The sequence below is a fragment of the Thunnus maccoyii genome, chromosome 6 (assembly GCF_910596095.1).
Source record: "Thunnus maccoyii chromosome 6, fThuMac1.1, whole genome shotgun sequence".
Taxonomy (NCBI): Eukaryota; Metazoa; Chordata; class Actinopteri; order Scombriformes; family Scombridae; genus Thunnus; species Thunnus maccoyii.
Genome location: NC_056538.1, coordinates 23,905,370 through 23,928,932, shown reverse-complemented (window position 1 = coordinate 23,928,932; position 23,563 = coordinate 23,905,370). Strand labels below are relative to the sequence as shown.

Sequence of the window (23,563 nt, the reverse complement as noted above, 5' to 3'; positions counted from 1 at the left end):
AATGAATCGAGTTGGTATTCAAACTTTTTGCAGTTGAATTAAATGTGATGTTTAGAGAGTTCACTGTTGTATTTCAAACTCTAACAGATGCTAATGAGTCTCCCAATATTTCAGTTTCTTTAGGAGAAAAGAAGTCAAAGAGGCATGCTCAGATCTTTAGAGGCTTCCTGGGTCTGAAAATCAAAGGCCTCATTGAAAACCAAATAGAGCAACATCAGTGGATTACAAGGCTTCCCCCAGCAGGGCTCCATGACAGAGGCTGCAGGTCAACACAGGGGTAGAAGAGTGCAGTTAGGACATTTACCAAGTAATATATATCACACTGTAGCTGTTTTAAGAAAACTGGTAAACAATCCTAGTGCTAGCAACATTTGTGTTTTGCAAAATTTCACATGACGCAAACTTGATGTCTTTATGGGTATCACCACTGTTTAACAGGCCATATTTACCCTTTTTAGGTTCTTAAAATCTAGAGAACTATTGGATAGATTGCCATGAAATTTGGTTCAGTAATTTGTGTTCTTTTCCTCTTCCTCTCATTTTACTCTGACTACCAAGGCTTTTTTTTTTTCAAGTATTTCGTATCCAGTACTTTATGGCCAAATACCAGCAAACCTAATCACATTCCTGTCAGCCTTGGCTCTACTTTGTGCATAGTGATAGTGTGCAAATGCTAACATGCTATCACATGGTGAAAATGCAAGCATCAGACCTGCTAAATATCAGTACTTTAATATTGCATTTAGCTCAAAGCAAAGCATTGTTGTGTCTATGCAAAGCCTCACAGAGCTGCTAGCATGACTGTAGACTCTAACAAAGTTATTACCTCACAAACCATAGCAGTGTTTCTCTTGTCAATTTAGCTTTCTGTCTGCATGTGACTTTATCATCAAGGAGATCTTGATGAAATAGAGAAAGTCATAAAAATAACTATATCATTATGAATTGTTATGCTGAAACTGAACTTTACTATACTGTACATTAACATAATTAGAAGCCTAACTCCTTAAGACTCCCTCACTTGTTTGATATACAGCAGCCTAAAATATTCAATATTGATAGCCAGATTGTCTTCATCCAACTCTAACTCCGATTCTTTCTCTGTTTTGTTTTTCTTTTCTGTCTTCATAGAAATCCTCTCTCATGCTTAAACATGCACAAACAGGTGAACATAATGTGAAGAAGTTAAACTGTGTGTCTGGGTATCTATTGTATATGATAGGCTTGAATTAAAAACTACCAGTGACCCTTATCTTGTATTAAAAACTCAAGTGAAGCTCATATCAGTACTGACAATCTACACAAAGTATGAATACACCAAGAAATTGTTCCTCAGTACACACAAAACAACCAAAAACATGAATTCATTTTGAAAAAAAAACTTTTACTTGAAATATCAATATTTTCTCAGAAAGTATAAATAATGATTTATGATTGATTTCAATTTTATACAAAAATAATACATTAAGAGGAAAAAAAAAATCATGTCCTGTCACACAAGTATGAGTGCCCTCTGATCAGATGGCAGTAGATGTAGTTATAACAGTCACAAACCAACCAACATAATAATAACAATGTAATGACCTAATATTGAACAGGAGACTGGATCTGCCACACCTGCAGTATGATATGCACTGTTTCTGCTTCCATTTCAGATCAAAAGTACCTTTTTGTCCGGTTATAGTGAAAGGAAAACTTAAATTGGTTCCCATCTCACACTTTCCCACCATTGACCAGCTGCTCTGGGACTGTGAGTGTCTAATACTGTCAGTGTGGGTGTCTGTACCCTCAGCGACTTCTCCTCTCCCCAGCGCTCATGTCTTTTTTGGATTCCTGTTTGATTAGAGTTGCCGCTGTGACAACATTGCCCTCTTTCATGTCAAAATACCAGACTATGATGACTGTTTTGTTTCTGGATACTTGTCAATATTTTCATTCTACCCCGGGGGGTCCTGCTCCGTGATTTACAGTATGATGAGGAGTATTATTAACAATGTTTGTCCTATTTTGTATCTCTTCACATTGCGGCAGGAAGTGGGAGAGGGAAGGGAGGGTGAGTCCCATTCCTGAAATTCACCTGAACCCATGTGCAAACAACAGCCAGAGGTTTCCATGGAGGCGCAGGGCCACGTTTAAAGTGTGTGAGTCATCCCCCCCCCCTTTAAGGCAAGACCTGGTTTATAGATATAGTAGGCTAGCTTTTGAGACGTGCTGACAAATACGAGCTGTACCTATACTCAACTACATTCAAACTCTTATCCTTTGGTGCTTTTGTCACACATCTTTCTGCTTTTGTGTCATCTTACAGGCAGCTTAACAAAAGCAGCTACAGTTTATAATAATTGTTGGTGCCTTCACTGATGGTGCATATTCATTTCTAGTGTCACGTGTGTGGAGTTCTGTGCAGAATCCAGTTATACAAAGCATTGCATACACTTACAAGACGCATTGCATAGTCCTTTCAAGATTGTCAAAGTCTTTTCAATCACAGTATACACATTGAACAACTCGAAATGACGAATCCCCCCCCCCTCAAGCGAGAAAATCTGCACTAACACTAGCGCAGTAAACTGAGTGTGAGAGAATAACATGGAAGACTCCTTTTAAAGCCCAGTAAGAATGTCAAATCGCTAATGCATGTACAAGATCAATACAATGTTATTGTGATTGTCACACAGTTCAAGGCGATACACTTTAAAGTCCTGTAAGCGGGAGCATGATTCGTGTAGCCGTTAAAGGCATCCAGGAAGTTGGTTTGAAGGAATCGCCTTCACCGAGTCCGTCAGCCTACGCAGAGGCGGATCACTGTCTCTGTTGGTGTCAGTGTATCTTCATATTTCCACCTTAAATCACAGTATAATATAAGCTGTCCCCAAAGCCTTCATTCAGGTCCATGCCATGTAGTTCAAGAGCGGTTTTTGGTGCTCGGTGTTTGTTCCTTTGTAATGTCACAGAAGGGATGACTGGCTCTTACAATTTTTGAAAAGGGGCTTGAAAATTGAATACTGTTTTCAAAGATTAAAATCATATGTCCTTGTTGATCATTTGTGTGTGACAGAGGGGGAATCCAGTCTCCTCACTTTCAGGTGCAGTGAGTTTTTTTTTTTTTTTTTTCCTCTGTCCCATTTCTCATTTTCACCGCCTAACCCAACGTCGTCACTCTTCTCGTTTGTTGACTGACTCATCATCCAGCGCACCGTTGCCGGTTATTAAGAGTTGTCATGGTTACCGCGGTGAGAGGGTGGAAAAATGTGCTCCAGTTGCTGGGCACCAAGGAAGTCAGGTGGACGCTCTCACCAAGCTTGAAGAGGACACTGAAAAGAGAAAGCGAGAGAGAGGACGAAATGTTAGACAAAGCGGGCCTGCGTTACATAAAACAATAAATACAATCTGTCCCGTCCAGTAACACAGGTGTATATATAACGTGCATCATTTCCAAAGCTTCCCCGAGAGCGACCTGACAAATGGAACCTATGTAAATATGACACCCCTGCACCTTCATGTGCCACACCTGACCAAATAAATTCCTCATCCCTCTTCTCCTGACGCTGAAAAGCCTCGTTTCCATTGAAATGGCCTCTTTTTTTTCTCTCTTTTTTTTTTAGACTGTTTGTGGAATTTATTTTTCTCTTGCCTCTCCTGGGGTGGAGACAGCTGACCCTGGTGTGACCCTGCGGCCAGCAAACAGCCTCACCTGATAAAGCTGACCTGCAGCTAAGACCTGAGTCATTAGAAGCCGGGCTGTGAGCAAGGGTGAGTTTTAAACAGTCTCAGGTACAATGGAGGGTTCTTGGTAAACAATGAGTGTTATAAAGCCTGAGCATGCTGGTCATGTCATGAGAAGAAGGCTGCCTCGTCCAAATAATGTCCTGATAAGAAAATACCTGGGAGAGTCTGCTCACTAATTGCTCTCTAAATAAATGGGTTTGTGAAATGCCACAGGGTTGTGTATAGCCAGAACTGGAAAGTAAGTACTTGTTATTAACTTTAGTATTTCCATTTTATGTTACTCTATATATCTTCTTCACTACATTTAAAAGGGAAATATTGCACTTTTTACTACATTTTTTGACAGAAGCATTTACTGGTTACCATACAGATAAAGATCAAACCAGCCTAGCCCAACCTATTTGGCTTGAGACGCTTTATTTTACACAAAAAATAAAACAGTGTCTACTTGATGTCCATGGTCACATTTCAGGTGTCTATGACTTGTTAACAGCTGCACCAAAGAGACATTTCCCCGCTAAACTTCCCAGATGGTTGTCCAGGGCTCCAATATTTCACAACAAAAAAAATAGAAAATATTTTTAAAAATGAATAGAAATTGGTGTAACAGAACTTTGATTTTTGCTTTTTTTTACTCTCTCATTAATCATCTGACAACACCTCAGATTTATCTTGAGACTCTTGTGACACTTGACTAAACCACCCAGCGGTATAGAAGGTAGTTAAAACTAGCTAAAGGTAGTAAAAATCAACCAACTACAACAGTAAAAATGCTTATTTTGCATTGATATGTCAGTCACAATTTTCTACAGAATGACTACTTTCTATATTAATTGTGGGATTTTAAATTTTAGTTGTAATTAAGCATTTTTACATTGTGGTACTGGTACTTATACTTAAGTAAAGGATCTGCATACGTCACCTCAGGTACAGCTTTTATCACAAGATATATCTCAATTGTGTTGCAAAAGTTTATTAGTTAAACTGCTGATTTTTCTCAGGCAAAAATATATCTATTTCATAGCCTCTGACAGATTTGTGTGACTTCCTGACTACACAGACGATACGCCGTGCTCTGAGCTTTCATCCCATCAACCCATCAGTCTGTCAGTAGCAGCACGGCCGTACAAGCACTCTGCCTCAGCGTGGGAAATTGAGCGTGTGAAAGCACCGTGGACAACATTTCAGGCTAGAGCGATCACCGAGAGCAGGGAGAAGTAGGAAAGAGGAAGAGGCGTAATTACCGACCGAAAAAAAAAAGAAGAAAACAAGAGAGAGAGAGAGAGAAACCTCCACCCCCACCTGGCCCATCTCATCTCCAGCCTCACTGTAGCATGGAGGAAAGTAGAAGGACACCAGGAACTTTGATTAACAGTGGGGCTCATTTCCTGATCGCAGAGGTAACTCTCACCAGGGAGAGGAAAGTGAAAAGGAGGGAGCGTTAATCAAGGGCCGTTCAGGCTGAGGGAACAGGTGATTGATTAGACGGCTGTTTGAGAGGAAATAGGAATTCTGAGGAGTATACTATCCATATATCTGTCTTGTCTGTTACTCTGGAGTAAAATGAAAACATTTGATCTTAAACATCAGCAAAAAAAAAGCTATAAAAAGTAAAACAAAGCAGTGTGCACGGCTACAACTGCTTGAAATTACTTGATTTTTGTGCAGCTATGGTGATTTTACTCATTTAAACGGTGTGACTGAACTGATAAAATTGTATTTACCCAGGAGAGACCCCCAAGTTGCACCATCTTGTTTACAGGAGCATCCTAATGTGACAGGAATTAAACAAGTCAACACACGGTCATAACACACACACTTCTTCCTGTGGCGAATCTAGTTCCTGTTGTCAGTGTGTGCTGTGATTGTGTTGATTCTCTTGATCAGAGTGAGGTGAGGATTATTTTTGTGTATCAATACACCCCTTAGGGATTATTCCACAGCGGCGTTACAGCAAAAACTGCAATAATATCTCACATTTACGGCTGATTCTCATGCAAATAGAAACATAATGATTACAGACATTGAATTTTTGACATTGAATTCACAGACAGGCAGGGAAAAGGTCAGGTGGTGTGTGCCTAACTGCGGCTCGTGTGATGTGATGTGCTGTGTGGGATAAAGACTGACCGTCTTGCTTGAGGACATGGAGCTGAGGGTGCTGATGCTGTTGGCGTCCGTGACCACCATGGCCGAGGGGAAACGTGATGGGTGGGAATATTGCGGGGGTTCCTGCTTGTGAGGGTACACTGCAAAATAAAAGTAAGACAGATAATTGGATTAAAAACACACATTTCAAGAAATTAAATCTCAATATCCACAGGATATGTCATGTGATGTTAAAAAAGCAACACATGACTATGTCCAAAAGATACCAAAGGAATAAGGTAGGTTAAAAAAAAAATCTAATATCCGTGAGTCCAGCTTTCACTTTCACTTGCTGCTTTTAATATTAGTAGATCATTTGGGAGTTTTGGTTTGGCTCCTCTCATCATGTGGGCAGAGATGTGTCCATGCATGATACCAACATTGAAGTTGGGCCAAACGTCTTACGAAATACTGGTCAATTTTACTCTTTCAGGCCTCTAAAAATTATTGAAATTAAATAATTTGAGAGGGAAAAGTTACTTTTTCAAACCAATGTCACATAGACATAGCTTTGGTTTAATGGGGACATAACATGCACCTTTCCAGGTTCCTATATTTATTCTGGGACTCTACTGGTATATCTTTGCGTGATTTACAGTTCAAAAAACTACTTATTTATCTTATAGCCCCTCTGTTCAGCCTCTGTCTGACACAGGCCGTTTTAGCTGCTGTCCTACAATAGCAGTTGGATTTTGCTTCTTTTTCCCATTTTTTGCTCAAAATATAAACTTCTCAAATACAGCCATACATGTTTGAGCCTGAATCCAATGTTATAACAGTATATCAATAACAGAGAATCACAAAAAGCAAGTTATGTCCCCTTTAAGGCTTTTAAGGTGCTTAAGCTTGGAAACCACTGATATATCTGATTTACAAAACTGACTCGAAGCCTTGCGTACAAAGAAGAAGACAATAGAGCTGTTACATACTGTGTGAGTGTGTGACAGTAGCCATGAACGGCTGCTGGCTCATGTGGCTGGGAGACTGTTGCATCAGGCTCTGCTGGTGGGGGCTGTGAAGCTGCTGAGAAAACTGCACCGGCTGCAGCGCTGCCAGGCTGCCCGCCACACTGTTGATCACTGGCACCGTCTGAGACTGTGATGTGTTTAAACCTGGCGAGACAAGACCAGATCTCAGTCACTTCAGAGCAATGAAAAACCATCTCATGATAAAATCATGTCATCATGAGTCATCATTTTTTGAATTTTTAGTCATATGGAAGGATGAAGGACTTACTCTGTGCTATAGCCATGACTCCAGAAAGAGGCATGATGAGGTTCTGTGACTGCTGATGGCTGTGATGGGAACTGTGGATGTTGGTGAGTGTGCTCACAGGAGGAAGTCCACCACCTGAACCCGAAATCTGGGAAAAGATGCAAAAATAAATAAATAAAATTGCAACACTGCTGTAGTATTTGTTATAACAGACTGCAATGCTCAAAGTTATGAGGGTTGGAGTATCTGCTAAGTAAATTCACTTAAATGTATGTACAGAGTGAAACAGATGTTTGCTGCTAAACAAACAACAGACATTAATGTTGACTTAGTTCTGATTCTTTTGTATAACACTGCGCTTGTGTAACTCCACTCATACACAGCACACAAGTAAATACTGATAAGGAACAAAAGGTGAAAAAAATCCTACGAAAAATGTCTACATGGAAGACTGTGCATGTGTTTGTGTTGCACATGAAGTGTAGCACATTGAGGGATGTTTGTACCTGCATGTTGGTTTATATAAATGCTTAACTGCTTATTTGAAGAAAAACAAACTGTGTTGTACGAAACAACACAACTATCTGTGCATTTACAGTAATAACTATCTGGATCAGGATCCTCCCACTCAGTTGGGCTGCGTCTATTTGACTAGGCTGCCAGCTGCCCACAGAAGAGAGACTGGGCCAGATGCACATCTGCAGATAAGAAACTGTCAGCTCTGCCCTGCTGCACACCACACTGCCTGCCCTCGCTGTGGTTATTTCACATAATGCTGCTCCAAAAAGCAAAAGAGTTACGAATTTACAGGAATGTTAGTGTACAATATGCTCATGTGAGCTGCATGAACAAGATAAGTCGTTAAAACTGAATTTGTACTGTATGGCAGTTTAATTTTGGTGTGCTTTGACAGTAAATCACACTTTCTATACTGCAATAAAAGTATGTTTCACCACTTCTCAAATGCTATGGGTCTATGCACAGGTTTCCTTGTCACTGATCAAATATTGGACTAGGGCAGAGGGGAGAAACTCTGAAGTAGGAAAAAAACCCATCAGACATAATCAAATGTTGGCGTCATTTCTCTGGCAGAACAAGCAGCTCCACCTGTGACTCTTCTTTCAAGGTATTTAATCAATAAGAACAAAATGTTTCTTTGTCAGGTTTATTGGCCGAGCGATGAACGTGCCCTGCGTACTCTGGTGAAGGCTGAGTGTGAGTCCAGCCATGGCCTGCCACCTCGGCTCCACCCTCCAAACAGAGCAGCACAATGTGCTAATTGTTGGCTCTTGCTGGTGGGTCCATGGGAGAGGAGGTTCAGGAACCTGCTTTGTACGTTTATGCTAAATGCAGACCTGCTCTTATCTAATCTGAGGCCATGAAGGCCCAGGTGTGTTCACTCACCATCTTGGCGTCAGGTGACAGCAGACTGTGGCTGGGGTCCAATCCTCCCGGAGACACCTGCTGAAGCACTGACTGGCTGGTCGCCATGGCATTGCTACTGTGGTGACTGATGGTTGTGGAGGAGGTGACCTCACCGGGGCCTTGGCTGTAGCGCACTGAGAGAGAGAGAGAGACGGGGAGTTAGTTTCAACTGTCTTGGCTCTCAGCCATTGTGTCCCACAACTACTACAGTTATATAGGGCAGAAAGATAGCGGCATAGGCCTCGTTCTGTGGTGAGCAGCGCCACTGTCATTCCAACCAACCAATCTCACCTGCTCTTTGACTCAGACAGGGGAGGACAGAGCAAACAAACACATTGACCCGTCCGTGCTGCTATCTGTGTAGCTCAGCCAAGGCCATTCCTTGTGTACACGCACTCACACTACAGCAAAACTCCCATCAGACTTTCCATTCAGCACACTAATGATGTTCCTAATTATGTCAACGTGAGTTTTCACCATATTCACAGTGAATGAAAACGAAGCTCTCCTTTTAGTGCCATCACTTAATCCCATGTCTAGACTACTCGTTGTCTCTCACTGGGATGCTTCGACCCTCCCCACAACCGACAATCAAATGCCTGTTTGCCAATGCAGGCACTCTCTGATACCAACAGAGTAAACATTACACAATTACGAGCAATGTCAAACACATTCTTATCCTGTGGTCTCAGCCTCACACAGACACACAGAGCGTACCTCACTCGGTGTGACAGTGCAGAGACAGACTATGTTTGCACTGAAATCTCCCATCTTCCCCGAGCCCTCCGTCCGTGACCCAGGTGTGACAGCCTAAATGCTCTACCGAAGTCGGTCAGACGTGACAGGATGCATTGATATACAATTATTTCAAGGTAAAAAAAAAATAAAAAAAGAGGGAGAGGCACTGACACTAAATGTGACCAATGGGAGGGTCATTGATTTCTTGTCACTGCTGGAAACAAGATGTGTGTTTGCAGATTTGAAAGTTTGCTTCAGGTGTCAAAGAAAACAAAACAGCAATAATTTTTGATAGAGAAAATCTTAAATAATCATCTTTCTTTGAGCTTTTGGATGATTCATGTGTATCAACTCACATATAACTAAGCAGAATTTATAATAATCTCTTCATAAGATGCTGTGTATTTAAAGCAATAGTTCAAAATTTTGGAAAATATACTTATTTGTTTTCTTGCTGAGAGTTTAGATGAGAAAATCAATGCAACTCTCATGTCTGAGAGCGAAAAACGCAAAAGGCCCTCTCTAGAGCCAGTGTATGGTTTGTCTGCTCTGGGCTACTGTAGAAACATGGCGGTGCAATATGGTGGGCTCTGTGGAAGGGGACCTGTTACCTGTGCAGATATATAAAGGGCTTGTTCTAAGGTAACAACAGTTCTTATTTTCACGTGATTATACACTAATTAAAACATATGAATATTATATTCACATTCTGGCAAGTCTGTTCCGCTAGATGCCACTAAATTCTACACACTGCACCTTTAACTAAAGATACAATGATGTCTGAAGCAAAGACACAGCGCCATATTTCATTCCCTAAGTACCTGTCCTCCATTTTGTTCAGCCCGCAGACTTCATATTGTCTTCTGCAACATACTAGCAACCCCACAACACTCCACCGTGCCTTGTAAACACTGACGCAGTACAATAAAGCACTCCATTGGACTCATGACCCCCATTGCCACACAATAGAGTAGGACTCATAAAAAGGCAGTTATCTCAGAACTGGGCGACCTCTTAAAGTGTCAGAGGGAGAATAGGATGCTATTCAAGCCAGTTTTGTTTCTTTGGGTGCAGCAGTAATTCTAGCTGCAGGGAACCTTGGAGTAAGGAAGGAGGATTTCCAAGATATAAACTCAAAGACTCTTGAGTTTCTAGAAAGCTAAGTTGAGAGATTGCTTCTACCATCATTTTATTTTAAGAGTCTGTAAAAGTAAAACTTTGCTCTGACACAATGGCACAATCCACGTAGAGCCAAGGACTGCCCTTTGAGAGCAGGGGGAGGGCGAGAACTTCAGAAGGGGAGTGGTAGCAAGAGGCTTCAGCAGGTTTAAAAGGCTCTAGCTCCCTGTGTGACCCATGTAATATCAAAGCCTGCCTCCCCAACCCCAGGCAGTGCTCATTGTAGTGCCGCTGCATATGACAGACCTCCTGGGTCTCTGCAGGACGTATCCAGTCTCTTTTTTGTGGCTCTCTGGGAGACACAGTCAGAGCAGTGGAAAGTGCAGAGCAAGGCCATCCTTTCTGTGTGTGTGTGTGTAAGTGTTCCAAGCTAGCCTGAGGTGACGGAAAGCAACGCAACCCACGGACAATCCCCCCTACTACTGTATCTGATCTGGAACTTCTGAGTCTGCTAGTTTTGTAACATGCAGAAGGATGCAGCTGAGCTTACACAGCACTGGCTCAATTTCATGGAGCTTTCAGCTGCATTAGCATTATTTTAGTATAAGGAAATCAAATGTTTCTAAATACAGTACATTTTTATAAAAATTAATCAGCCAAGGAAGGTTGCTAAAGGCATACTATGCAGGATTTGTTGGCTGCTGTTTGTAAACACAACATTCAAAGTTGGCCCCTCCTCCCCGGCTCAACAGCACCAGAGCAAGGGAGAGAGAGAATGGCGGTGGTCGAGTGAGCTAGGGAGTAAATGAAGAGAGGGAGCGACAGTAGCAAGAACAAAGCACTGAATCAGATAAGTAAAACATTATTTTCTGATTGTTTCACAGCGGTTACATTCTGAAGCACCAATAAACACAACCACACCTCCGCACACCTCCATAAAACCCTGTGGGAAGGTGCCACATTGCGAGATTTTGTGTGAATGCAGCCAAAGCGTATGTTTCATTTTGGCGGCTGTGGCCTCTCTGCACTGCGTGTGTGTGTGTGTGTGTAGCTCAGCCCCACCCTCGGTCAAACAGACACAGACCTGTTCTCTTTATACATCCATGACACACACAGATAGCAGAGGAGGAAGACAGAGACGGTCACTACACCATGAGTCCTGACCTCACACCCTGTGTGCTGTTATTGGCTGGGGGCTACACACCCACTGCCCAAAGGTTTATGCCCAGAAACATCCCAAACACAGCAAAATAATAAGAAAATACAGGCAGAGGGCAGGGACTCTGCCACACACTTCTAGTGGGTCATAAATGATTGAGAGGGATTGTTTTTGCATGAGTCTATACATTTTTTTTAGGAAAATCCTACATAGTATACCTTTAATTATTTTGTTAGTAGAGATTCATGCTTCAAAGTGAAATGGCCAAAATAAAATGGATTAGTTAAGCTCAGTAAACATTATTAGTGGATGGAGAGTAGGTAAATATCTCTTAGGACAACACAAGTGTGTGCTAACAAAATATGTCATCTGCCTTAGATCAGTTTCCTTTCTGAAAGTTAAAAAAAGGCCGTAACCAAAACTGCTCGTCATTGTTTGACTGTCTATCCAATTGTGACCAACTATCCAACGAACCGTAACAGAATCAATAAAAACTCCCAAAGTAAGAGGAGTTTCTTTGATTTGACCCAGCAGTGACCTCTCTCATATGACTGAAGGTGTGGCGACGATTTAAGGAGGGGGATTACTAGCTTTCTCTATAGGCGAAGAAGGGGTCATCAGTCCTGTCTGGCCAGAAAAGAGCCAATACCCCAGTGGACAGCTCCTGCTGCTCCAAGTCTGCGCCCAGCCTCAGCAACTATACTAATACCCATAAAGGTGAGAGGGGGGGGCTTTAAAATCAGTCCTCCTCAAGGCCCAGCAGAGATAAATGAACCTAGGTTACAGTCACTGCAGTCTTCTAATACACCACAGACAATGGGACCCCCTGCCGAAGCAGAGTATAGAGAGTAGAAGTCAGAGGAGCCCCTTATCAAAGGCCTGGGAGATGTAGTAGCAAAGGATTTTAATTGTCCATTAAGCATGCATAATACAGGCCGTGCCCTAGCAACGCAATGAGACACCCTGCTGGGATATTATTGTCAGGCCAGGGGCTGACACTGAAAAACAGCTGATGCTGTCGGCAGGATGCCAGCAGGACACCTTGTAAGCAGCCAGCTGAGGGTTTTTGGGGGAGCAAAGTGCTTTCCACCAGCGACCCTTCCCTTCTGACGCTACAACCGTATCGCTGACCCCTCTGCCTTCGCGACCTGAGGTCAGTGCCTGGTCAGGTGTTCTGAGCAACAACAACACAAAACTCAAGCAAACAGACAATCCACAAGCAGGACCAGTTTATCCAAAGGTAAAAGAGCAAGCCAAGGCAAACAGTTTGTTTTCCCTTCAAAGCTCGCCTCGTGTTCGGACATGAGAGGACAACAATAGGCTCTGAGTGAGTCTCTCAAATCACAGTTTTATGGAGGGTGAGTGATGGCACGGAGGATAAATGCTCTGTGAAGCCTATCAGCTTTGTTTTTATGTCGTATACACCAGGTAGACTCAGTCAATACTAATTACTGTGAATGCAAACATCAGGTCGGGGTGAAATGGTCAGCGCAATAACGCACAGCATTTCCTTGTTTTGGCAACTGTCTGAGAGGAGTCATTAGCAACCTGTATGGCAGGGGGAAATGTGGAAATGATGGCGTAATGTCGAGGTGATCTGGATGTGTCTGTCCCCCCTCCCTGACCCTGGCCTGACCCTGGCCTGTCACAGGATTGCTGCCCTTTGTGTCATGCTTCTCCATGCTGACTTTGGAGTGGAGATTGCAGGTACAATGTGGATTGTTCTCAGTGTGTTTTCAAAGATCAGAATAACAATGGCATTTGCTCAGCTCACTCACTCACACTCATTGATCACTTGCCCCCTCTTTCTCTGCCACCCTGATCACATCAACTGTGCTTCTGACAGTATTTTCACACTGAGGAAAACAAAACCATGTACTTTTTTTTTTAACTATTATCTAACAATTCCTCTATTAATTGAAATTAGGAAATATTTTTATGATTATTCTGTCACTAATTATGTTGTATTTGCCAGCATAAGCGAGGCACTTGCAAAGGTAGCATATAATATATCCCATCTATTCTCTGTGACGCTGAACTGCATGTGAAACGACGCTACCTGGCATCTTACTGGGAGGTGAAGCGCTGGTCTGGGGATGATGTGGAGAGCTGTGTGACAGCAGAGGGTTGATGCTGTGGGTTGGTGTGCTGTAGGCGTCCATGGCCAACTTCTGCCTGAAGGCTTCCTCTTTGCGCCGGTTGGCAAACCAGTTGTAGACTCGCACTTCTGTGACCAGATTAGAGCCGAGGCCCTGAGCTTTGGAGGGGGATACGCCTCTCTGGAGACACTCGGCTCTGCAGGAAACAAATTGTACAAAGTGAGAAATTTGGACTGATACTGGGACGTTTTTCTAGGAAGGTACAGGAAGGTGTCATATTTGCCCACCTGTTGCACTCTTCTACCAGAGCTTCCCTCTCCTCTTTGCTGGGGTTCTTCTGCCTTTCATAGGCCTGGTAGAGGATCTGCTGTGATGCAGGCCCCCATTTGAAACGGTTACGTCTCATTTTCTTGCATGAGGGTTCACTGCCGACCTCATCGCCGGGCTGACCCATGCTCTGACCAGTGGGGTTGAACTCTGGGAAAAAAAACGTTGGATCCTGATTGCCTTTGTCTGTCATATTGCTGCCAGAACCTTGCACTGCCTGGTTGAACTCTGAAAAATAAGAGGGGGCATATTTAATAAAACTAGAACCGCAAAATGGCAAAAACATTATTATTAACACAGGTAAGAGTGGTGTTTTCAATCTTTAAATGATAGTTTGTTGTTTCCTTTTGATGGAATATGACAAATTACAACAAAAGATTGAACATACATCTTTTCAACAGGATTTAGGACACGTCTATTGCTGTATACAGTATGATGAGGAAATGTCCAATCCAACTTGATATCCCTGCAAGTTTGAAACCCAAATAAAGCGCAGGCCAGGGCCAAGCTGTTAGAAACTCAAATATTAACTTACGTCTGAGAATTTCCCGCTGTTTCTTGACATACCAGGTGTAGAGGGCCGCTCGTTTCTGCGTTTTCATGGGCGTGCCTTTGTTGAGGTGCTGGGAGAGGTGAGACTGGTTCAGCCCTGTGATGTCCACCACCTCCCGTTGGGGAATGTTGTGCTGTTGCATGTAACCTTTGATCATGCGGGCAGCACGCCATGGATCCTCTCTAGGTTCAGATAAAACACAGGAGCAGAAAACATGACTCATTTCACCACTGAACAATGTGCACTCACAGAGGGAAAGTAGTAAAACTAGCTTTACACAGATTATATGGCTGAAAGAAAGTTTTTTATTCTACCTCATACAATCAAATGACTTACATGAGGAATGTTTCATGTGAAGGGGAGATATTTTCAGAAGAAACTTGTACTTTTGTTGATAGTGAAAGTTTATTCACACCCGTTACAAAATCTAAAAATATGAAACCATTATGATCAAACACTCAGCCGCTCATGGACTTGATCCTTCCTTCTAGCTTCCCTGTTTTGCAAGGCCTCAAGTTTAAAGGGGTTGTAACGATAATGAGCACCCTCACAGGCAACCCGTTTATCATTGTAGCCCGCTCAATAGGCTGTAAATATTTTCAAAGGTTAGTTCAAGTGGATTCAGTGAGGTTGAGAAACTTGGACTTAGTATTTGTCTCCTAAACTCCTGATTTCAGCCTGGAAACAAGTTAGATTAGACGTTTTAAAAATTGCAGTAAACTTCTGCTACAATGAAAATGTGTAACAAATGGGTTTAAATGTCATTAGATAGACTTGAAAAAATCTGTTAGTGAAAAGATCATAATCAGATTTTCTGACTGTATTTGGTTAAACTATAGAGACCACATGTGCCATAAAACAGCAATCTGTAAAATATATATTTTTTTAGGTTTGGCTCAATTAAAATTCTTTTTAAAAATGCATTTGTTATATTAAACTCAGTCATGTTTTCATTGTTAATGAAAGGATAGTTTGAGGTCAAGATTACATGGCTTTTAAATTTAGAAATGTACGGTATCTCAAATAACAGTGAAGTTCAATGAAAAAATTTTAATTTTTTTTAAGGAATTACACGTTCACTTTGACTCCATTTATAAAGAAAGCATTATACTGTATCTCTGGGTCTTTTTTTTTTTTTTTTTTTTTTTTTTTTTTTTTTGCAGTGACAGAATGTAAAGAAAAATCGAGATTTACTTTACCTTACAATCCGAGATTAGCAGGCCCAGACATACTGACATCCGTAATTATAGCAAATCTACCCGCGTGTGTTTGTTTTGGAGAATGTGGAGGCCTACATCTCAGTCTGCTGGTTAAGTGGGAGATGTTAGTTTATAACTTTTGACAATGAATAACCAGATCTCCATTCACTCTAATCACACGCCACTGTGTATCTTTCAGTTGATGATTTATAGAATAAAATTAATAATAACTTAACTACACGTGGGCTCGTTTGGATATTCTTCCGGTCCTGTTAGCCGACGATAGAGACTCAAATATTAGTTTTACAGTGAAGTGAGCGATTTGAGTGGAGATAATTGGAAATAAATGGATTAGTGATGTCAAATTGCCATGATGGGTTTACTGACACGTGAATAAACGGAAACGAAAGAAAACTATTTTATTTAGATTAATGAGCAAATAAGTAAATCAAACTGTATTATTATTATTATCATTATTATTATTATTATTATTATTATTATTATTATTATTATTATTATTATTATATAATTGCTACGTGTAAATTGTTACGCGTAGCAATAATTGCATTATTATTATAAATCTTGTTAATTTGTTATTTGTTATTTTTTATTCTAAATTCCCAGCCAGACGTTGCTTCTATTGACTTTCTCCTCATGTGGCCCCTTTGCCGGATTTTTTATCGTTGAGAGGTGGAGTAAAGTTAATAATAAATAAGTTCAGCTGATATTTTCCAAAGGTAAAGAAATAATAATCCATGTGGATAATTAGTAACCAGAATGTGAAAACGAAGCCGTGGCGGGTTATTTTAAAATTGTAAACAAAGAAGGGGAAGCTCTTTAGGGAAATTAAGGCCTATTTTTTGTTTATTCAAAATTAGCCTCGCTTTCTAACCTTTTAAAGTAGAGTGTAGAGTCCGCTACAATTCAATAAGACTACCCTTAGATTTATAGACGCTAATTTTCACTTTCTCGTTTCACGTTCATATTGCGGAGATATTAGTGAATTCGTACTTTTTAAAAAAAGAGTCAAACATAGCAAGAAAACTCACGCCAACATGCGATCCACCTCCGCCCTTTGCTCGACGGCCTCCTCCGTGTTGAGCGACTGGAGCTCCCTCAGGATCGGCGGCGTGTCGTAGTCGTCCCCGTCCTCGGAGCCCTCGTCCCCGGACAGCTTGCCCTTGCTGTGGCCGTTGGTGAGCGTGTGGAAGATGGGCTTCGTGTCCTGGTCCCCTGCGTTCATCTTTCCGCTCTGAGGAGCAGCGGGAGACATGGGCAGGTTCTCCAATTTTACTCCAAAGCCGGGCGGGCTCGGGTCCATATCATCCAGGGCCTGGATCAGAACATCTTTGGTAACTCCTGAGTCCAGCAGGGCGCTGAGGAGCTCCTGCTGCAGGGATGTCAGCTTGGATACCATTTTAGAGAACATTAAAAACACAACATAGGCCTGCTGTGTGTGCGCGATGGGGCAAAGAAAAAGGTGGGGATAGAAAGAGATAAGAATAAGAATAATAAAGTAAAAGTTCCTTCCTTCCTCTCTGGTCCAGTGTTGTGGGGAGTTTACCGCTGCTGACACCTGCTCCGAGAAACTGCTTCACTTCCCTGTTGAGGGGAGGATGGAGCTACTTTGCCATGATGCTTTCCCAGTGCGGGGGAATATAAAACATGGTAATGAGTGGGCAGGCTGATGGGAACCTTATGTAAATCCGCAGAATACGGCCCTCTCTGGGCCGAGGTAGACATGTGTTTACACTGCAGCACTGCTGCTTTTATTGGCTCCCCTTATCAGCAAAACTTTAATGGACTTTGGACCCTGTTGTATATGCCATAAAGACTTTTAAGAAAGGCGAGCTGAACATATCCACATCGCTGGATCAAATCTCCCAGCAATGGCTTTATTCTCTTTAGGTTATTCTCCTCTTTGTGTTTTTTTTCATGTTTATTTTATTTATTCATGAGTGGGGTTTTTTGTATAATCTATACCTACTTATAGAGTGACTAAATGTAGCCCATGTTGTTATTTAAGGTATTAAGTGGTCTCATTGTCATTAGTTGGCTGCCACTAATGGGTTAATTATGATGGCGTTGTTAATGAGGTATTGGTGTTTGTTGTCGCTGTAATTCAGTTGTTTGTTTCATTTAATGAAGCCTAATAATGTAATTTAGTCAAATATCTCACTTTATGTTTAGTTTTTTTAAATAACAAGGAGAAATTGTTTGATTTTTTTTCAGCTCGCTCTAGAAAAGAAGCTAAAATGATCATTTCGCAGTTCTTTTTAAGTGTATGAAAGAAATGTTCCTCCGTTTTCACTTTTATTCCTAAAAAAATACTAGATTTTAATAATATAACAGCAGCAATAACACTGTGACAATATATCAGTATAAGACGAAAATCCCTTAAAATTCTTGAAATGCCTTCATCTCTCCCACATGCACACGACACAGTGTAAACTTTAATTGCTGAATTCAGTGCTTAAGTTTTAGCTTATTTGCAAATGTAAAGAAAACCTCAGAGGTTAAACAAACTCCTAATCATTAATTTACAGGAGCAGTTTGGGATTATTAGGGATCACACTCTGATGTGAAGTCACCTTTGCTTCCTGTTGGAAATATTCTGAAAATAAAAATCAATAATAAAGGTGAGTTTAGCTTCGTTTATCCTCCTCTTTGTCCCGACAGGAGAAGCTGAACACACACAGCGCGACGTTAAAGGCGTCCAATCTGACTATAAAAGACAAGCACATTCAAAATTTTAACTCTGTGAACTTTATTAAACATGAACATCAGCTAATGAGATGTTGCGTGTAGTTTGAACACTTTAATTTGACAGGAAGTATTTAAAAAGAAAAGAAAAACTGGGAAATAAATCCTGAAACGTAAAGCCACAATAATGTGAACAACTGAGTTTGCTCGTTGTCACTGCTGATGATTTATACTGTATAAACTGGATTTTTCAGCTCTTCGAAAAGTCCTAAAAAGCCCTTAAACTCGTTATTCACAGTGAGCTGAATCATGACTCGACTTTTCAATATTAAACTCTCATTTTCAGATATCAGTGACTGTTCCTGAGGCGACAATGGAGCCTTTTATTATAGGATCATTATGGTAATTGACAGATCGGGTACATACAGTAAAACAACAGCAAACACAGCATCCATACATCCACTAATGAGTCTGATATAGTTCAGTGTGGTGACTTGTTGCACCTGCGCTCTTATCTTGGGTTATATAGTCGAACAAGGCCAATAGTTTTATAGAAACTATAAAGTATATTGTACAGCTTTATTGGTGACAGAGTAACCTATATGAGAAAATGTGTTTAGTGTAGTGACTTTTAACCTATATTCTCAGTGAATATGGGTTTAAATGAGACTTAGTAAACAGTGGAGGAATGTAACTAAGTACATTTACTCAAGTACTTAAGTAGGGCCTATAATGTCAAGTATTTCCATTTTGTGCCACTTTATACTTCAACTCCACTACATTTCAGAATGGAAATATTCTACTTTTTACTCCATTACATTTATTTCACAGCTATAGTTACTGGCTACTTTTCAGATCAATATTTTATACGTAAAACATATGTTCAGTCATTAAAATGCTGCTTACATAAACATGTCAATGAATCAGTATTAATATTCAAAAAATATATAAACAGGTATGATAAATATAACACTCTAAATTAGGCCATTTTGCATAATGAGTACTTTTACTTTTACTTTTGATACTTTAAGTACATTTTTCCGACAATACTCATGTACTTTTACTTAAGTAAGATTTTGAATGTAAGACTTTTACTTGTAATTAATTTTTTTTTTCAATGTGGTATTGCTACTTTTACTTAAAGGGAAACTGGTATTTTTCAACCTGGACCCTGTCTCATGAAATCTTGCGAGAGTTGAGTTGTCGAAATCAAGAAAAAAACAAAAACTTTGAAAATCTGGTAGATAACACCAAGCTACACTTTCTGTACTCTGGCACAACAAAGTCCTCCCAACACTCCTCTCTCCAACTCTGACTATGTATTATATTAGCTGATTTCAATAACAACTCAAGTCTCATGAGATTTCACAATGAGCTTTCTCTTTGAGCGAGACTTGGTTAGACACAATAACAAACAAGCGAAAGGTAAAGAAGAACGTTTTATTTCTCTGCATAGTCATTTCCATAATGTTGTCAGACACTTATGATAATAATCTGAGCCTGTCAGCGGTAAAAACAAACACTTTTAATGGAAGTACATTGACTGGTGCAATTGCCCCAATGGATTACATTGCAGCCAGTTTCGTGGCAGCCAGATGAAGCGCTCTCACTCAATACTGGGCCAATTTCAAAAATTGTTGTCCCCATTAGTCACTTAGACACAAAAAGATGGGGAAATAGAGTCCAGGGGGAAAAATACCAAAGTACCTCTACCACTGGTTGTGAAAATGCTATTTTCACAATACAGCCGTGCACGTGCAAATATATTGTTATTTTAATATAGAAATTCATATTTTAATTGTGATATCTATTCAAATATATAAACATGGCAAAATATATGTTTTATATATATTTTCGGGTCCATTCAACTATTTCTACTTAGAAAAGTAAACTAATGTGCATCCTGAGGGCTTTACGCTAATGAATAAATTAAAATTCTAACATTTTCATTTAATTTCATTCATTCTGAATGAATAAAAAATGATTAACATATTCTTGCTTATAGATATGAGATGAAGGATCAGCAGATGGTATGACCTAGTTGAGAATTGAAGCTTGATAACTGACCTGAGTTCAGGTCAAGGTGACCTTCTGGTCAACAGGTTATTTTCAGGGCACCAGTTGCCATATAAACAGACATACAGCATATTTTCAGCAAACCTGGTTTCTGGAACAAATCATCTTTTTATGATCCCCATTTCTGGAACAGAAAATACAGTATTTTTTAATTTGATTATTTAATTTTTGACAGGTGTAAACTTTCTGTAAACAACAACAACAAAAAAAAAATGTGGACACAGAAGGCCTCTTCTGTGAATATGTATGGTGGTTTACAACAAGATACTTAGCCAATTATTGGTCAGACGTGTAATCTTTCAGTGTAGTATCAATGTGGTTGATCATTAGTAATACATGGGATTGCCCTAAATCTATTAACACCAGAGCCAATACGACGCACTGAGACTTTGTTGTGAATAATCTGTGTTGTTGTGATAATCCTAATGTGACTTTTTGAAGAATATTACACACATATTACATATAACAACTAAAGTGCCCCAGTTACAATATTGTGGAGATAAACAGGTGGCAATAAAGGGACCATGCAAATGCCCTGCTAAGTCCTAGAGACACACTTAAGGTCCTTATAGGAATGCTAATCATTTTACTATATTGATGTTTTATTAATGGTACTTTGTGTTCTTTTGAAGCAAATACCTATCAGTTTTTTCTCTCTTAGTCTGCGGCCTCTCATCTAAAAGTCTGCTGCTTTGGGTGTCATTACACAGATTACACATGCTCTCTTATCTGCTGCTACTATTGTTGTATAAAGTTTCCCCGAGATGCACACCTTAGCTGCCCTTCGCTCTGGTGTAAAGTGCCAGCCGCTGCGTTATGTGAGTAAAGTTAATAGCCCAGTGGAAACAGATAAATTACAGTCTGTCTGCAGCTCTGTCATCTCAGGCGACACGTTAATGACTCAATTGTTAGTTTTAAGGGCCCAAAGAAACTGATTGATTTTCTTAAAACAGAATAAATGGGCCATTTGTTGTCTGCGACCGAAACTTTTCACACAATCACATGGGAACAAAGAGTTAATGGAAGAGTTAGATTTGTGTTTGAAACTCAAGATAAGTTGGGTTAAAGGAAAAAAACATGAACTAAAATACATGTGAAGCAGAATTCAATACCAACAAATTAGTCACATTTATTGGATTTGCCACCATAGGAGAGTTGACAAATGATATAAAATTGAACAAAGTAACAGATTTTTCAACTAAAAAAGACTAAAAATATGTGTGAACATGTTTTAAGAAAGACATTTTTGATCGGAAAGGTAACAAACAAGTAACATTAGTATTAACAGGCATGCACACACACACATGCACGCACGCACACAAAAATACTGAGGTCTCGCCACCTGTGGGTGACAACACATCGGCGTACATATTCTGGCATTTTCACATGTCTCCATTTAAAATCTGTCAACCATTAACGACAAATAATAACAAACAGCAAAAACAGTTTATCCAGTACACAGACCATCACGCCTGTTGTGAAAGCGGCCTGTGCACTGGAGCGTGGCGTGGAACACGGACTGCCCATTACGCCCTCACACAGGCTGGTGACACACATGTTGAGCAATGAGGGACAGGGACCATCCCGAGCAGGGACAGTCCACCTGTTCCTGTTTCTCCATCTGGCCATCCATCAGCAGACATCTCAGGCACAGACTAGCACTGCAGTCATGTCTGATGTAGCCTACTGAAATAAAGAATAAGGCCGGCGATAGTGTGTATTTTCCTTATTGTCCACAAAACCAACAATGAATTGATCCCACTAACAAGTATTTTCTGTGTAGCTGAAGATTTAGTCTATTCCTCTGTGCCATACAGCTCCACTGTTGTCCAAAAACACCGTTGTAAATACTCATTAGAGCACTAAATGTGTATATGACGCTGAAAATAGTCCTCAATAAAATGTTTTAGTAAAATTAGTTGAAAGCTGCAGGTGTTTTAGGTAATTATTTTGCCTTTTTTCGAACATGAAAGTATATTTGTGACTTGCTTTTAAAGATTGACATCTTCAATAGGAGCCAATGGGCTTGAGTGCTTCTGAGTGATTATTATAAACATTGTCGGTTTTGGTCTTTTCATACAATTTGTTGACAATAAGAAAAATATAGAATAACACTGGCATTGTCCTTTAACAGAGGTCATGTACAGATGAGTGTCCATCCTCTGGTGGCTCAAGGTGGGAGTTGCAAGATGATTACGTAACAAGAAAGTAAAGAAGAACATTTCTGCTACACAAAATTGGAGACAATCTTTGCTTTTTTCCACTATATTTAAGAGTTTTACTTCCTCTGAACTCTGAAAACTAAAACCACTCATAACTCATAGACATATGCATCCTGTGGTGATGAGTTGCAAGTGAGTATTTTTGGCTTTAAAAGGATCCTGAATGGAGTCACTGCTTAAAAGAGGGCACTCAAACAATGTTTTCCATATATTTACATTTTCCATTTCTCTGAGCACTATAATAAGGACTTCACATCTGTGTTGGCTTATAAATTCAGATTGATAGTTTCCGATGTAAAAAAAATAAACTTCCAACTGAACAAACAACTGTTTAAGATAAATCACTTACATTTTTTGTATCTTTAGAGTTTATAACACCTGCTATACTTGGGGCCTCAAAAGAAAATGGGCCAGTCCTACAGCTGGATATCAGATAACTGAAATACAGTTTAGATTAAAATAATTAGAAATATCAACATTTATGCAAATATCCTGCAAAAGTCCAGGTGCTGAGTTTAATTTTATAGATATTTTTTTTTATCTAACAGCACCTACTCTGAATTGTTTCGCAAAACAGGAAACACAACATTCACGTGCTTTGTTTGCCCTTGCACCTTTTGTGATTCTCATCATTCAAATGCAAATAACAGGTATGAAACGGTGTACTGTTTGTTAAACATGTCATCCGTATTGTTTCTGTTCTGGCAACTGGAAGTCATGAGTGAATCACTCAGTATCGTGTGAAAGGTTTTCTCTTGATATGATTGCTCTCTAAAGCTGGACTCAGCCAGAATACGCCTGATTTTAATGTTTCTTAATGCTCTGAGTGAAGCTCCAGAGACATGCTGCGA

The 23,563-nt window shown here is 40.3% G+C and overlaps 1 protein-coding gene across 3 annotated transcripts; it reads right to left on the bottom strand.

The window, feature by feature from the left end:
• Positions 1–1,434: 1,434 nt before the first annotated feature.
• On the bottom strand, positions 1,435–17,823 carry hnf1ba (HNF1 homeobox Ba). 3 transcript variants are annotated; one of them, XM_042414318.1, is made up of 10 exons: positions 16,761–17,823; positions 14,495–14,694; positions 13,920–14,187; positions 13,593–13,828; positions 8,497–8,651; positions 7,114–7,240; positions 6,807–6,989; positions 5,860–5,978; positions 5,454–5,498; positions 1,435–3,314 (listed from the first exon to the last, which is right to left on the bottom strand). In XM_042414318.1, the coding sequence occupies exons 1-10, from the start codon at positions 17,138–17,140 to the stop codon at positions 3,294–3,296; spliced, it is 1,734 nt and encodes a 577-aa protein (XP_042270252.1). In that variant the 5' UTR covers positions 17,141–17,823; the 3' UTR covers positions 1,435–3,293. The 3 variants fall into 3 exon arrangements, with proteins under 3 accessions (XP_042270252.1, XP_042270253.1, XP_042270254.1); XM_042414319.1 differs by having other exon boundaries at positions 13,605–13,828; XM_042414320.1 differs by lacking the exon at positions 5,454–5,498.
• Between the last annotated feature and the right edge of the window lie 5,740 nt (positions 17,824–23,563).